The sequence below is a fragment of the Barbatula barbatula genome (assembly GCF_947034865.1).
Source record: "Barbatula barbatula genome assembly, chromosome: 11".
NCBI lineage: Eukaryota > Metazoa > Chordata > Actinopteri > Cypriniformes > Nemacheilidae > Barbatula > Barbatula barbatula.
The window spans coordinates 6,546,522-6,564,419 of record NC_136774.1 but is presented as its reverse complement, the minus strand read 5'-3'; the positions used below and the strand labels follow the sequence as shown (position 1 = coordinate 6,564,419).

Sequence of the window (17,898 nt, the reverse complement as noted above, 5' to 3'; positions counted from 1 at the left end):
ACGTCTAATAAGTCACAATGACACAGCCCTCGAACTGCAGACGGAACAATAGTTTCTTTTTGTAACTCGGTTCAATAAAAGGAAGGAGGCGGGAACCGGCGAACGTAACACAACTTTAATATAACATAAACCGAAAGTAAAATGCCATACAAACACACTAAAACACAACAAAAAAAATCCAGGCTCCCTGTTGTCGCTCCTCTCTTAAGCTTCCAGAGCTCCTCCGTGAGAGATGCGAGATCGGTGGACGCGCAGCGTTTATCACTCGCGTCACCGGCCTTGAGCCATTCCATCACGGCTCTCGTCCCACCCGGCTCGCCACACTTTTATTCTAGCAAGGTAGTGAAAACTAAACTGAGCCACACTGTAGCAAAACTTTCTCTATTTTTATCATCTTAACGGAAGATTGATGTAACTAGAACAAGTTTGGGATCTTTATCTGAGATTTTACATTATAGTAACCATGCAAATTAGAGTTTGAAGTGTTAAGATGCAGAGGTTCATGCTCTTCAGACATAATGTAAACAACAATGATGCGTATGCGACTGCACAACTATTTCCGATTATTTTAATGTAGGTTTGATATCATACTTCATCATAAACCAATATCCTGTACCTCAATTGGTAGAGCATTGCACCAACAACACAAAGGTAGTGGGTTCGATTCACACATAACGTACACACATAATGATGAATGTTAACTTTAGATGTACACCTTGTAATGCACTGTAGTTTACGTAATGTAATACAGTCCAGCACAGATGATTTTATCTAAACCCAAATCAACAAGCGGGACTACAGTACCTGAACACAGCGTCTGCTGCATCCAGCTGAACGAGATCGTAATGAATTACAGTTTTTAAAAAGTAAGCTCTATTTGCCCAAAGAAGCCATTTTTACAGTCATTTTACTACAGCTAGCCATTTTATAATGAACTTACTTCCTCTAAACTAACAGAACCTTGCTTATAAAGATGTTAACATACACTTTATAGTAATCATGGCAGTACTGTTCAGTGTATTGTTAGTATTTTAAGGTGCCTTGAGAATATTCCAGATCACTGTGACACACACAACAGACCAGCAAGATCAGAAATAGTTGTGCCCAGGTTTTCTGGGCATGTTTGTGCTGATACCGTATTTGCATAATTCCTTTGGTAAATCAGGTGCTAAAATAATACAAACAAACAGTGTCGTGGCTATATTGGTATCTTCGTGACTTGCTATAGACTTCTATTGTTTTTGTACTAACCTTATATTTTCTATTCCCTACTGCTAACCATACCCCTAAACCTAACAGAAATGCATCATTTAATGTTTATTGATACATTTTGCCCACAGGGACTGATATGGGTGCAGGGTTTACTATCCCTGAGGGGTCGTTTGATCCCCAAAATAGATAAACCTGTCGCACACATACCTGATATAAGTGCAAATGAGGTATCGGAAGTCTGTAGAGTAGTGTAATGGTAACTGCAAAACACGCTGCCATGATGCTAAAGTAGTGGTTCTCAAACTGGGGGCCTATAAGATAGATCCAGGGGGGACAGATTTTGTGGCATTATATGAAATATAAAAATATATTGCAATCAAACATCAGAAAACTAAGACCACTAACCAAAATAATTGATGTTTCGGCATTGTCGAATATTGTGGATTTTTTTTGTTTAATATAAAAAAAGATTTGGCAAAGTACTCTACACAACGGGGGCTTTGCAACGAGAACATTTAGGAACTACTGTGCTACTGTGGTCTACAAGGGGATTTTATAGTCTGCCGAGTGAGAATATCTGTATTAGAGCGGATCTAGTATAGAATGATGGCCAAATGACATTGTCGTGGTCTTTATTCCCAAGAAACACATAAATTGATCAAAGGACATCGCACGCAAATGTAGTTGTAAAATGGTAAGTTAAAATGCTTTGTATAGCACACATGTGAAGGACTTGAAGCAAGTTAAGGTGTGACTGACTTACACGATGAAGCGAATACTCTAAATCTAATACATGTATTACAGTATTATTCTGTGTGCGACTATCCCACTTATCCCACTGTTCTGTGTTTGTGGACTCCAGTGTAGCCCACTCACTAAATGCCAAAGAAAGTAACAAAGTCAGGCTTTCAACAAACACAGTAATGCACTGTAAGAACATACAGTCAAAAACACTGATGTCTCTGCTTTCAAAAATCATTTGACACAGCCAATATCATCACACAGACATTCTGTAAAGAGCCCAGATAAAAACAATTAAGATTCCTCACATACGTTGTAGAAAAATAGTGATGGTTGAATGCTGTCCAGCAACTGTCTCTTACCTGAGTATGGTTCTCCACCGGTACTCCTTTACCAGGCTCAAAGTCAAAAATACTCTTCGGTTCTGGGTGCTTCGCTATGTCATCCAGATCAGCCCTTTAACGCAACAGCATACACACAAACAGAGAGACATTACTACGCAATCATTGTTGGTTCATGTAGCAACAGATCCTAACCTGCCTGGTGTTGTTCTTTATCTCTGTAACCTCTCTCTCTCTCTCTCTCTCTCTCTCTCTCTCTTTCTCACCAGTCGGGCAGGGATCCATGCTCGGTGAAGGTGAAGGGGACTGAACGCCCGTCCTGCTGGGAAGAATCTGGCGGAGGTGAACACGACAGGTTCCCTGCAGACAGTAAAAAATAATTGTTTTACTATAACTTCAAAAATGCAAAAATACAACCGGGTTAAGAAAAATAACACATTGGCTGGGGGATGGAATTAAAATGTGAAATGTTACTACTTACTTTCTCTCCAGTCAATTTCAGGCTCTGTGGGGTAAAACAGACCAAAATTGAAATGAGAAGAGACATGCGAGTATACCACTTATCTGTGTTAAACTCAAGCTGTTTGACTGCATCTTTACATTTATAAGCAACAATTATTTACATTTTTATCCAACTTATTTACACTACTATCCAAAGTGCCTTCAAGAAATATTTTGGATCAGCACGTGTGTGGAAACAATTCTAAGGGAGGGTGTGGAAAAGGGAAGAGGTGTTGGGGATCGAAGCCCATACAATGTCTCCAGGTTGCTTTGGGGGGCATTCATCCAAAAAACGCACTGCAAGTTCTATTGGATAAGGGGCGGCTAAATGACTTGAATTATGTTCAATTATGTTACTATTTAAAGAGAAAATGTTACGATGATGTAAGGTAATGCACCAAGTGTGATCCTCACATGACAGCCTGCTATTAACTACTTTGTCTGTATAAGCTCAATAATTCTCTACCAACCAGGGTGTCCATGGAAACACATAAAGCAGGCTGAGTAATTCCACATTACACAGCGCATAATAAGTTAATTCAGTGTTGTTCCACTTAATAAAGTTTGTTCGCTGACAAACTGCAGCTGTAAAACTTGGGATCACCTATACAGTATTAAAACTCAGGGATACTGGCCAAATATCCCAGAGGGCTTTTGTGTTTTTATTACAGAAGTTAGAAGTGCAGCAGGATAAAATTCAGTTTGTTGTGCAACAAAGCTCCACTGTTTTTGCTTGCCCCTAAGAAGAGTTATAGAATAATTGACAATTTGATATGACTAAAAATCGATCTATAGAAACCTATAGAAAAGGTTTGCTGGTGAATGGATTCACGGCGCTGTTTCCTAAATCCCATAATGCTCGGGTTCCACTTTCAAAGGGTCGACTGTGCACCCTCCCATTGAGATCCACATGTGGTGAAAGGTACAACAATTTTGAAGAATGGAGGTCTGAAATATCTTAGCCAGAGTTTTATTCTCTTTGGATCAGTGCAAAATCGGACAGCCAGTAACAGAAAGGAATGTCCTGGTTGTTTCCACACAAGACACAGAAAGAGAGAGAGAGAGAGAGAGAGAGAGAGAGAGAGAGAGAGAGAGAGAGAGAGCAGGCACATACCCTCTGGTTTCTTGTGGATTTGTCTGAACATGCTTCTGTACCAGTCCTTGGGCTTATTTACACTCTGGTAAAAGAGTTGGAAGGTCATAAAAAAAGAAAGAAATGCCTAATAAAATCCAAACAACTGCAATATGATAAACTTTATTTTGTGCGGCCTAGTTATACATTATAAGAATCCATCTTGAGGTAAGAGAAAAAGATATCTAAGAATGTATTTCCTGATTCATTCGTTGAGCTGTGGTATAGTGAACATTGAGGTGTGTCGGCCGGGAGGAAGAATGGCCACGCATGAATGAATTGTGGGATTGCAGTGGTTCACTGAGTGTACTGTACTGTTTGTTGTGTGGAGACTCACAGATCGAGATGCGATTGGCATTCCCGTCTCATCTACAGGACCAATTCCAGAAAACTTGATCAGGCGCTCCTCTTGTGAGGCAGACGTCTGAGGAAACGTGACAGAGCCTTCACTTCTCACTCCACCGTTGGATAATCCTGGGAAACACAACACAAACACTCAGATACGGTCTGAATACAACTATATACTTGAATACTTATTACAGTTTAGTGATTCAAACATATTGTATTGTGTTAAACAATGACACGGACATAAGAGCTATCAAGGCTGGACGGTTTAACTCACAAATCCGAAGTGCTACATGTTTGTCCAAGATGTTAAAAATTAAAACTTACTAAATAGATATTCTGATTTTCATTGATTGTGATTTTATTGTTGATTTACCGTTTGTCTGAGTTAGACCATAGTAAGATCCGAAACTGCGTGGTGGGAATCCGCCTCCATTGACCTCCGCAACCTGTCAGCACACAGTCACAAATATATGAGAACCATGTTTAAATAAACAGCAGATTGAGGAGAATGAACACCTTTATTAAATATTTATTCTCAAAGGGCGTTTATTTTGTAACAGTTTATAACTATAAAAAGAAAGCAATCAAATAAATTGATTAAATTCTGCAAATAATTCATCTAAAAATGACAACTTAAAAAGTTCTTAAATGTCTTTACATGCGATTTTTTTATCAAATACCAAAATGGCATCAACCAACGAGTGATTTCTTTAAAAAAAAAACGTTTTCAGAATTAAAGGGATACTTTACCCAAAAATCATGTCATCATTTTATGCTCAATATGTCACATTATCTTTTGATTAACTTTTTTGTTAAATATTTTTGTTTTCAAGATGTTGCACTACGTTTAAAAAAAATACCACTTTGTATATATTTTCATCTATTATACATTCACACATTGTGGGTTATCAAGTGTTTTACTAAAAAGTCTGTTTGCACAGTAATAAGAAAGCATCACCGCCTACAGATTTTTAAGGAACAGTTCACCTGAAAATGAAAATCCTGTCATCATTCACCTTCTCAAGTTGTTCCAAATCTGTATATATATTTGTTCTGATGAACATAGAGAAAGATATTTGGAAATATGCTTAACTAAACAGTTCTTGGCCACCATTGACTGCCATAGTAGGAAGAATTCCTTAATTTTTCTGTGGAAAACAAAAGAAGATATTTTGAAGAATGTAGGGCAGCAAACAGTTCTGAGGCACTTCCGACGTCCATTGTCATTCTTCCTGCTATGGTAGTCAATGGTGGCCAAGAACTGTTTGGCTACAAGCACTCTTCCAAATATCCTTGAGTAAATGATAAGAGATTATTTTTGGCAAACACAATTGATACATTTGGCAAGTCCTGTAATTGATTCAAACGCCACCTGGGGGCAGCATTACATAAATTTTGTATATTCAATTCACGTGAAGCCATTCTAAAACAATGTCAAAGCTGCTGAATCAATGCTATTTACTTTCATAATGTGGGTAGTTAAGGGGCATTTAAACATGTGCTGCAAATCCACGGTACAAAATAAATGGGTGGAATCCATGCGTTACCATAATGATGCTTTTGTGTTAATGATGATATGTTAGCACAGTGCTCTTGGCTTGCCTTTTGTGGAGACGACACAGTGGAACTATTGTGGAATGGACTTAAAGGAGGTGTGGGCAAACCAGGAGAGATGACAACTATGTCCTGGGTCATATCTGGAGTCATGAAGTGCTGGCGCGCTCCGCTGCCGGGAAGAGCCTCGTCTGAAAAATTGATCCGTGTGCCATTCAGATGATCGTGCACCTCCACTCTCTTCTGAGAAAACCCAAACAGATTTGATTTATTAACTGACAGTATTTCCTATGCCAATAATACATCTAAAATAATATTTTGTATAATATAATAATGCTTACAATATAGTTACATTATAGGGATTTTTGGAGTTTCAGTCTGTGTTTTCTGTACCTATTCCCTACTTTCCTCCCCCCCTCTGGATTTGAACCCCACCATCCTTCACACGCTTCTCTCTCTGTGACCTAAATAATGTGTCCTCCCTCCATGTGAACTCTAGGGGTCATGGGAAGATCCCTGTGTTCTCACAGATGGTGAAACTGTATCTTGGTAAATCATGGAGATGCTTTGTGAGCCGGGGGACAACGAGGACCAGGGTGTCTTTTTCATGGAAATCCAAGTCCAGTCCATAAATAGCTCTCTCATTCCGTCATTGTGTTAGGGGATGTTTTTAACATTTCTTTTGTTTCTGTGTTTCCAGGGCATCTTTAAAGGTGATGCTGGACAGCATTGCCATTGCCAAAGATCAGAAGTAACACAGGCGAAAAATACTGAACGCATGCTTAGAATATAATGAAATGGTTTGAAGTTTAAGAAGTGATTCAGACTTTTGGATTTGAAATTAAGTATGTAAATACGTTTGGAATGCTGGCTTACTAAAATAGAGAATAGTGTGTTGTTATACCTGAGACTGCATGTCATCTGCAGGGGTCCCAGTCGGTAATCTTTCAGATCTCAATTCCTAAAAGAGAAACAATAGAAGATTTCCCAGTAAAATAATATGCAGAGCTAGTTTGGGGGTTTTCCAGCGACTAAAATCACAATATCCTCAAATCTAAAATATCCTCAAATCTAAAATATCCTCAAATCTAAAATATCCTCAATTCTTAAATATCCTCAAATCTAAAATATCCTGAAATCTAAAATATCCTCAAATCTAAAATATCCTCAAATCTAAAATATCCTCAAATCTAAAATATCCTCAATTCTTAAATATCCTCAAATCTAAAATATCCTGAAATCTAAAATATCCTGAAATCTAAAATATCCTCAAATCTAAAGTATCCTCAAATCTGAAATATCCTCAAATCTAAAATATCCTCAAATCTAAAATATCCTCAAATCTAAAATATCCTCAAATCTAAAATATCGTCAAATCTAAAATATCCTCAAATCTAAAATATCCTCAAATCTAAAATATCCTCAAATCTAAAATATCCTCAAATGCTTGATTTTAAATTCAAATGTAAAGTAACAAAGTGTAGTGTTTTGTGTTTTTACAAAAAAGGCAGATGTTAAAATAATTGTGTACTTTCCAGACTATGTGCATTTTTTTGCAACTCTTATTTTTTCTTTGCTACATTTTTCTTAAAGTTTGCCCATCTAAAAGACTTTAAAGGTCCAGTGTATTAAATTAAGGGACATCTAATTGTGAGGTGACGATTTGCAACCAAAGGCTCACTCTACCCTGGGACAGAACTAAGATGCCATCACATTTTAATTTCTTCACCAAAGGAGATACATTATTTACTGTATTTGTCCGCTAAGGGCACCTGTAGAATCAAGATGGTGAATTCCATGTGAGAGGACCCGCGTTGTATGTAGATAGAAAAAGCTCATTTTAAGGTATGCTTAGTTATGCTTCATTATGCAGGATCTTTCTACACCTCTGAAGACATAGAACTGTATAATATATTACATAATGTATTGCTCTAGAACTTCAAGAATTAACAAGGAAAACAACTATAAAGCAAAATACTTTGCATACGAAGATGTTTTTAAACTCTCCCATGAAGCAACCGGTGCACTGTCCCACACATGAAACGTTTATGTGACTTTAGATTTCCGTCTGACATCATCCTAAGAGTTTTACCCTGAGCCGAACGCTCGTACAGTAGTGAGATGTGTTTTCCGTATGTGATGAACAACTCTGAACCGAAATGTTTGCCGTCAGCTTCCTGAATTCAGCGTCCTAAACACTGGGGAGTTCATGGGCTGGTTCATTTTCAATTTTTCTCTTGTTCTCTCATTCCCCTGCCCCAGATGAGTCAACACTATTGAATGAGCTCTATTACATAACAGCGAGAGCAACAATTGAGCGTCTGTATATATGTGTGTGCTACACATTGACCTATCAGTATGTGAGGGCCCCGCACACCAACACACGTGTGTGCGTGTTTATTTGCATGAGCAGCTGTATATCTGTGCTTCTTTGCATGAATCTATCAATCTGTAATGTTTAAGGCATAGTTCACCCAGAAATAAAATCATGTTTTCTAAAGCAGTGAATCTGGGGAACACAAAAGAAGATACTTTGTCTCTAGTGGAAAGAAATGTAGTTTTGTTTCACATAAATACTTTAAACAGCACCGAAACAACAAAACATGACTAAAAGGTTTTATGACAGACACTAATAATCCTGAAGGCCAATGTACCAGATCTAGCAGATATCTCACAATTATTGTCATCACAGGGTCATGTGACACATGCAGGCACATCATCTGCCTTTGACATTTCAAGATGTTACAAACAAATCATTCATGTTAATTTCATCATAAGTCAATCCAATTCAGTTGTTGAAAAGCCTAAGAATTTGAGTTCATTCAATTGAACACTATGGCCATTCATGTTATACAAGTCCGCCCAACCTTCAGCCTGTCTTTGCATTTATAAATATGAAAAGACTTTGTTGGAGACCGGCATTTTCTGTCGAGTATTATATCAAGAATTATTCAGTCAACTGAAAGCTGGATTAAAACCTCAATACCCAGTTCCGAAGAGCTGCCAATCTGAATGGAGGGAGTGTTTGTTTAATGTCCGCCGCTGTACGTGTCCGGATGTACAGTATGGAGGAGACAAACACAGCTAATGTATGTCAGTCATTACTGTGTCCTGAACATATCACTCCCTCTCAAAGAGACAGTTCACCCAAAATTTCATTTACTCACCCTCAAGTTGTTCCAGACCTTTACAGAGAAATATTTGAAAGAATGTTTGTAACCAAACCGTTTTGGGGCACTTTTGACTTTCATTGTCATTTTTCCCACTATGGTAGTCAATGGTGCCCCGGAACTGTTTGGTTACAAACATTCTTCCAAATATCTTACTTTGTTTTCAGCAGAACAAATACATTTATACAGGTTAGGAACAAATTGAGGGTGAGTAAATGATGATATATTTTTGGGTGAACTGTCCCTTTAACCAATCTCTGCAAGACTGACTCAAACCCCCCCAAAAAGAGAGAGAGAGAGAGAGAGAGAGAGAGAGAATCACTCCACAACATTCTCTCCAGAACAGGGATCATGAAACACATCCAAATACGGTCAAGTCTCCCTCAGACATCCGTTGGTGAAATGTGTTCAAATACCTCCTCAGTACACATGGAGCATTACTGTTGTTTGTTTTGCACGCTCCATGCGATTTTAGCCGATTACAAACCTTGAGCATCTGCAATGCATAAAGGCAACATTCATCTGACAGCTGACTTGATTTGTCCTTGTAAAGGGTACCCTATCCAAAAAAGCTTTCTGAAGTACTGGTATTGTAGGAATGCAGTGGGAATGTCACTTTTCATGAGCTTTGTAAACTTGGCTGTGACATTAGATACACTTCCAAGAACTCAATGGCACATAGACAGGAACCACAAGCCTGGTATCTAAGTGTCTTTGAAACTCTTCAATGCTCCATATGTTTGTCGCCTACACTGTATTTTTCGAGTGCGGGTGAGTCTTTCATAGCCAGACTTTTGATGCTTTGAGTTCTGGTGCACTTTCCAACTTGAGTTGGCAGACGGTTTTATCTTAAAGGGCTAGCACACCCAAAAATCATTTATTCACCCACATGTTGTTTCAAAGCTGTATACATTTCTTTGTTAAACACAGAGAAAGATATTTGGAAGAATGTTAGCAATTTTCAGTTCTGGGAAATCATCCACCACCACCAAAGTAAGAACAAAATTTTAATCTTTTTTTTGTCCTATTGAACATAAAATAAACTATTTTGAAGAAATGATGTCAATGATGTCCCAGAACTGAATATTACTAACATTCTTCCACATATCTTTCTCTGTGATCATCAGAACAACGTCATTTATACAGGTGAAATGATGACAGAATTTTCTTTTTTTTTGTGAAATCACTTTAAATTTATTTTCACATTTAAATGGACATTTCACCTTAAAATGATGTTTATTTCCAATTTGCTTGTCGTTAATGCTTAAAACTAGGGATGCTCCGATCCGATATTCGTATCGGGTATCGGCGTCGATACGTAATAAAATTCTAGATCGGGTATCGGTGCAATTTGTCACCGATACCCGATCTGACATAAAATTTGTGCTAGACGATGTAAAAGTTCATGGAGACACCGGCGCTTAAACTCTCTCGTGGGCGGCTGCGCATTGCGCAACGTGCGACATCGTACGCTAGCAACGTGCGACATCATACGCTAGCAACGTGCGACATCATACGCTAGCAACGTGCTCTGTACGTAGTGCACGCGAACAAGTGAACATATAGCAGCAAACAGCATGGAGCGAGACAAAATATCTGTCATTTGGAGTTATTTTACAACAGCTACGCCAATAAGTTCCACCGCTTTCATTGTTATGGATGGGCAACCGCTGTCCGTCATTGCGAATAATGGCTTCAGACTCCTTATAAACCACCTGGAGCCGCAGTACGACACGCCGAAGCGTAAATATTTAACTCTACCTTGAACTGTACCGAAAAGTCAAAAAGCAAACACATATCCGAAAAAATTAAAGATGTCAATGCGGTGAGTTTTACAACAGATATCTGGAGCTGCGACGTGTCGCTTTTAAGTTTAACCACACACTGGTTGGATGAGAATTTTGATGCCACGTTAAATGCAACAAACATGTGCAGTTTTACTCAGCTAGGGAAGCTAGTGTTTTATTCATCTGTTTCTGTGTTGGATGTTAAATTTTATTTTCACTAAACTTTAGTTTAGTTAAGTGGACTTTGCTTTAGTGACTAAAGCATTAAAAAGATCTGATTCATGTTACTTTGAATATCTAAAGCAGTAAAGCTATTACTTTTTTGCTCAATTTCAGCAGCTTTTTTTTGCGAATTGATTTTTTAATTATTTTTGCACTTTCTTAAAAATTAGTAAGAGATTTTGTTTCCATTTATTTATACCCGTTTATCAAGCTAGTGAAGCTGTTGTTATATTCAGCTGCTTAATTTGCACTTTAATTTTGAATGTCTTTTGTCCAAAGATAGTGAACACTTTTGTTTTATTTTTCATTTGTTTTGCACCGGTGCTGGTTTAATAAACTATTTACTAAATTTGTGAATCATTAGTTTGTTATTTTGTTTTACGGGGTCAGGAAATTTATGTTAAGTCGAGCCTGATGTCTTGCACAGCAATGCACATAGTTTATTAAGTAATTGTGCACTTTAAAATTTTTACCTTAGTATCGGATCGGTACTCGGTATCGGCCGATACTGAATCTCAGGTATCGGAATCGGTATCGGAAGCAAAAAAGGTGGATCGGAGCATCCCTACTTAAAACTAAACTTCTTTCTTGAAAACACAACCATCACGCGACTCCAGGACAATCTACAGAAGCCAGATCAGAGCTTGCGGTTGTTTGGAAAGCTGGCCATTGCGTGATGCAATCTGCATCTGTCCGTCCATGAACAGAAGGTTGTGGTCGCATGTAAAACATGAACTATACATCACAACGTCACTAGTTCTCAAGTTCAAGTTTAGCTGTCAGATTAGAGAAACCACAGCGCACTGCTTAAAATCTCTTTGTCCGTCAGAAATTCACTTCGTAGCTGCATTTTTATCTTGTTTTATAAGAGCTGACTGGCAGGAAGTTCATCATCAGGATTCTGCTCTTTACGGGCCACTAGGAGTTCCGGCACTGACATTATTAAGTGCTAAGATGTTTTTCTCCGAGCAGGAAACATGCAGACCATATGTGAGGAGTACAGGTTTGATTAGGACACAAACGTTTGGTTGTTGAATATCTGGTAGACTGTAGAGGTCAGTAAGTTAACTCCTGTGGTTTAATAATTTGCATATGTCATGACGCCTTTGTATATATACTGTAAATGTATACACGCATGTGTGCAAACTCAAGGTGAAATAATACGAAGACATTCTGTAGTCAAATTATTTAAAAAGGACACAAACTTGACTGTGTTTGTGGTTTCATTTTGAAGTGTTTAATAAGTAGTAGATCTGCATTTCCTATGATTTAAAGGCATGCTGAAGATTCATACTGAACGTATGAACGTGTTTGTCTCCTTTGGCAAAGAAACGTAAACGTGTTGACATCTTAGTCCTGTGTCACCCACTGTAGTGGTTTGAAGGGGAGGGGTGGAGTAAGTCATTGTTGCAATTCGCAACCTCAATGCTAGATGCCACTAAATCTCATACGATGGGCCTTTAACTATGTTTAGATTCAGTCAAAACAGAAGGTAAAAACTGCAGTTATTACAAAATCCACACTCCAACACAAAAAATATATTTCTGCTTTTTTTCTCAGTTTCAGTGCTGCTGCAGTTACTATGTTTTTCCTGTGTATGGCAGTACAGAGCACAATAGCTAACGTACACATTATTTGGCCCTTTCCCGTTGTCAAACACATTCGCTGATGTTTCCTGTCACCTCCAGGTGGTTTTATTTAGAGATAACATTTTAAGAACCGAATTACAGCATTTTATCTCCTCACTGCAATATCCCCTTTAAATAGCTCTGATAACCATCTACACCCCACTCTCTGTGGGAATTCTGTGGGAAGTTTTTTCCAACAGGAACATAGAAGTGAAACACATTGTTCCACAGGAAACATTAGAAACATTAAGCGCAACGTTCCGTGTCCTCATGGGATACGTAGTCTTCGGTATGAGGGAGTGACCTATGGAATATTCCTGAAATAATTTCACCTGTTGACACTTACATAAACCTGAGTCACGTGCTTTATGGCTGGTGTGATATGTTTTAACAGATGCTCTTTGGTTAAACACAGTGTGTTTAAGCACACTAGCTTATCTGTTATTGACACATTATGAGATTTTGCTTGTGACTTACAGCTGTCATCTGAGAGTTTAAATGGAAGCAAGCACATGTCCATTTGATAAGGTTAAAAAATCGGTCAACGTGCACACCGTTGGATTATCAATGGCGGAAATTGTTTGGTAGAGTTCCTTTGTCTTGTTGACGATAGCTTGGATCATGACATCATTGTCCAAAGGTCCAAAGGTCAAAAGGGGCACAGGTCGGTTTGAGGCTGTACGGTTCAGCTTTTCACACGGGTTAAACTACACGGGGTTTATCAGTATCCACAGTAGCTATGCCAAAGAAAAAGAAAAAAATACCCTGACAGGATTGCATTGTTCCTGCATTAAAAGAAACTGCATCGGGGAAACCAAACTTGTCAAATTGGGCTTGTTGACCTTCATATCCATAGTGAGGTAATGCAATATCACGCAAACAAGAGCATGCGATGTTACTTTAAAAGAACAACTCAAGAGACAACAGAAAGTATGTAAGAAAAGTAAAGAACGTGCCTCTTGTCCAATCAGATTTGAGGAAATAACTGTTAATGGTATTATCTTATGGTTATAATACAAAGTTACAAAGTAGCGTCCTTGACTATAAAGTACTTTTTGAGTATCATTGAAATTCAAACTCTGGAACCGCTCCCTATCTCCTATATAGTGCGCTATATCTGGTGTCCGCCATTTTGTGGTGGTCTCCGAGTGAAATACTTTATTCCCTACAATATGCCATTGAGCCTCCTGAGGAGGATGTGAAGTTTTATCTTCCCTGGAAAACTGAGGTAATGGTTACCACAGATTTTTTTTTTCATTTTAATGGGGAGGACACTAGTGTGAGGGGTTATATGGAGCGTATGTGAATGTCTTGTTATGATTCAAAATAACAGTAACCAACTACAAGATAACCATTAGTCAGTGGAAAGCATGTATTCGTAAGGTCTGAGCTTAGTACATTTTTTGACCATATTGGTGAGTCCCAGACGACTGATAGGAATGCTTACATTCTATTTCCCAATAAGTGACTGATGAATGATGAATCTCATACATCTCATTCACTTTAAGAACACTTTTTGGAAAACATCTTGCGTGTGGGCATGTTTGTTTGTGTCACTGAAACAGATGGACCATTCAGTCATGTAGTTTACGAATATATATATATATCAGACGAAACAGTATACGAAACAGTACCCTTTCAAGAGGACTAAGGTCTTGTATTTATCTACTTTACTTAGTATCGTACACATTTACATAAACAGAACTACCGTACATCCTTTATATCAGAGGTAACTCCAATCCTGGGGGCCTTATTTTACATGTTCAGTTCCGCCAATGGATCTCTTAGCATATATCTGCTCTGTATGCCATCAGTTGTACACATCCTCACTGTTCAGTTTTGATGAGCTGGAACAGTTTGTGAAGAGTAAAGTAAAATCAGGATCGGTAAAATATCTGTATCACACTTCACTGAGATTTCATCTTTGTTTAGAAGTCACTTTTAAATGAGAACTTTTGATACCGATCACTCCCTTGGAAAAACTGGTGTTTGTTCAGTTTTACATACAGCAGAACCACCTATCTTTAAGCATATTGTATAGGGTAAACTACACCTGCGTTATAGCTACAATCAAACAAGTGTACAAATTATATTTGTCTTATCATCATAAACCAGCTATGATCTGATCATATTTGAATGAGACATAAATCTTCAGCCACTTTGTTTTTCAAATTAGGGTCAATCTGTTTCTGTCCCGTTAAAGGACCAGTGTGTAATTCTTTGGAGGATCAGAGGACAGAAATGCAATGTAATATACATCCTTCAGAGGTGTATAAAGACCTTGCACAATGAAGCGTTTTTATTACCTTCAAATTTGCTATTTCTATCTACATACACCGTGGGTACTCTTGCATGGAATTCGCCATGTTGTTTCTACAGGAGCCCTAAATGGACAAATTGCTCTACAGAGCGCGTTTCGTAAATGCATTATCTCCTTTTGGCAAATAAGCGGAAACGCGAAAACATCTTAGTTAGGTGTCAACCATTGTAGTAATTCGAAAGGAAGGGTGAGACGTTGAGTTGGAAATTGAAACCGCATCCCTAGATGCCGCTTAATTTCCTACACTGGACCTTCAAAGCATATACACATTGTGCATGTGACTTATCCATGACAGAACTTGATTTTTAAACAAACTAAATCCTGCTTATTTGAGCTTCTGTTTCTGTGAGGCTTAGGTTTATGGTGAGGAGACACTATCAAATATAATCATTACGTCTACACTTATGAGATAAGAGTGAACCAAATACCAGAGACATTTCACCATGTATGGATTGTACTAAGAAATAAAGTAAAAATAGAAAAGAATAAAAACTCCCATTTAATATCATAATTGATCATAAATTATGATAAAAATAACATTATTATTTAAGGCAAGCTTTATGCTCATAATGTTTACACAATAGTCTTTCTGAAAAGTGTGTCATATCAGTCATGCACATAGCCAAAATGATTTAGAACGGGATTCCTTAAAATACAGTTCTTCAATATTACAGGACATTTACTTTTTTAACTTGCATACTTAAAAATATGGGTCTGGAAAGAGGAATGACTTAAAACAACAGAACAACGCAAACTAATAAACCTTTTAACTGTCTTGCTCGCTCTTCCTCACAGCATCTTACCGAATGTGAACAGGCACCATACAAGGCCCTGCCGTGTGTCTGTTTACAATCTGCTGTTATTGCATGAAACACACATTAATCACACACAGGCCCATCTCAACACCATGTATGGTCCTCCATCGCTCAGCTCGGAGGAGAGGATAGACCCCACAAACAATCTTACATCCACGAGCCAAAGTGAGCTCTTCCTCAATGTGTTTTTATATCTCAAAATCTAAAAAATACCTTAGAAACAGCGGAGGCTGCTGAACATCTGGGAAGACCTGCTGAAGGCGATTCTGATGAGTGAGAGTATGTATGTGTAGTATGCACTAAAGCACTCGTGCTGTTCATATGCACAAATCACATGACAATAACCTCAGAGAGATCTGTGAGTGCGGCTGTCTTCTTTCTGATGGACCTGAAAGGTTCACAAGTGAGGCCCTTTGATCTGTCATCACTCTCATTTTTACTTTTGTCACTGGAATACACGATAATGGACACTTAAGTCTGTTCTCATTTGCCGGTGAATGGATAGATATTAATAGCTGGATGGATTTCATGCAAATTTGATTGACAGTTCGTTTGTCCATTCTGAGATTATTGGTAATGTGATGCTTTGTGTACACTGTAAACATTCAAATAGCTAAAGTTTCTTAAATGGCACACCGGCACAACCCTGTAAAAAAACTTTGAGACACCTGAAAGGAACAGTTCAACAAAAAAGAAAATTCTGTCTTTGTTAACTCACCCTCGGGTGTTTCATATCCGTATAAATGTCTTTGTTCTGTCGAACACAGAGAAAGATATTTGGAAGAACGCTTATAACCAAACAGTTCTTGGCCACCATTGACTCCCATGGTAGGAAAATTGCTTTATAAATGTCTTTGTTCTGGCGAACACAAAAGAAGATATTTTGAAGAATGTATGAAAGCAAACAGTTCTGGGGCACTTTTGACTACCATTGTCATTTTATCCTATGGTAGTGAATGGTGCCCCAGAACTGTTTGCTTACAAGCAATCTTCAAAAAAAATTCTCCGTGTTCATCAGAACAAAGACATTTGTACAGATTTGGAAAAACTTGAGGGTGAATAGATTATAACACATTTGATTTCTGGGTGAACTATGCCTATAAGAGCTTCTGTATTCAATTATTCTACTCTTAAAAGCTGTTCTATAAGATCTCTAAAAACTGTCAGTTTACAGGCTTTTAAAATCTTATACAGTAATTCAGATTCCTTCTGAAACCTTCTCCATATTTTGTGATATTTTGTCATAAATATTTTTTATTAATCCCCCTTTATGTTTGTCACTTAGTTTTGATATTATATAGCCAATATCAGTTTTGTTTCCACCAAATAAAAGACCCTTAAATTTAAAATCCACTGCCATTTGTCACTGTGTCTAATCGATACTTCTTAACAACCAACTTTTGAAGGAAAACTTTTATTTTTGTTTGTTCTCATTTAAACCAAAACAAATCTGAAAGTCTAATCTCCGAATTGATGCAAATCATGGTGTAAAACAAAAGCATGTATTGGTCACTTTAATGTAAGCAAGTGCCAATATTAACCAACAGTGTGAAAGTTCAGACTTTCACACAAGATGCTCTTTGGAACATACAGACAACATGCTGAGGTCAACAGGATCTGCATGGACTTGACAACTGAATCTATCATTCGACGCTACTTCAAATAACTTCAGAATTATTATTTCTAAAGTCTTTATGAATTCAGAATATATTGTATCATCTGTTTTTATACAAAACATGTTTTACTAATAGTCACATTCAAACTGTTAACAACAGAAATCTATCAGCAGATCATTTGGCAGCACACAGAACTGCAATAACTGTCTCAGTAAACTCCAGACATGAGCATGCGACAACCTTAAATCCCTCAAGCACCAATTTACAAATAACATGAGCAAACAAATATTCCTGCAGAATATACACTTACTTCTTTTCGTCTCTCGCTTCTTTGAAAACTTCCCACCAAACGCTCCTAATCCCTCAACGTAAACTCTGAACCAGTTTGAGAAGTTTCCTTTAAAACAACCTCGTCAAAGTCTGAGACAAAAACAACGAACGAACCAATGGAATAAATAACTTGATCCTTTTTACACCTTTTCACAGTGTCAGCAATGAACTCATGCCAACA

At 37.8% G+C, this 17,898-nt stretch overlaps 1 protein-coding gene across 18 annotated transcripts in view; it reads right to left on the bottom strand.

Annotated features, from left to right (window-relative positions):
• Positions 1-17,898, bottom strand: part of sorbs3 (sorbin and SH3 domain containing 3) — a 32,498-nt gene that overhangs the window by 10,037 nt on the left and 4,563 nt on the right. For 10 of the 18 annotated variants that reach the window (XM_079468408.1, XM_079468424.1, XM_079468421.1 and 7 more), the window contains exons 2-9: positions 6,734-6,790; positions 5,878-6,072; positions 4,649-4,721; positions 4,265-4,401; positions 3,910-3,973; positions 2,776-2,799; positions 2,561-2,654; positions 2,316-2,409 (exon numbers count right to left, since the gene is read on the bottom strand). In XM_079468408.1, coding sequence (XP_079324534.1) covers positions 2,316-2,409; positions 2,561-2,654; positions 2,776-2,799; positions 3,910-3,973; positions 4,265-4,401; positions 4,649-4,721; positions 5,878-6,072; positions 6,734-6,745 — 693 coding nt within the window. In that variant the 5' untranslated portion in view covers positions 6,746-6,790. Of the gene's footprint in view, positions 1-2,315; positions 2,410-2,493; positions 2,655-2,775; positions 2,961-3,909; positions 3,974-4,264; positions 4,402-4,648; positions 4,722-5,291; positions 5,355-5,877; positions 6,073-6,170; positions 6,300-6,733; positions 6,791-17,697; positions 17,808-17,898 lie in introns of those variants that run through there. The other 8 variants (XM_079468417.1, XM_079468413.1, XM_079468419.1 and 5 more) reach the window with 5 other exon arrangements.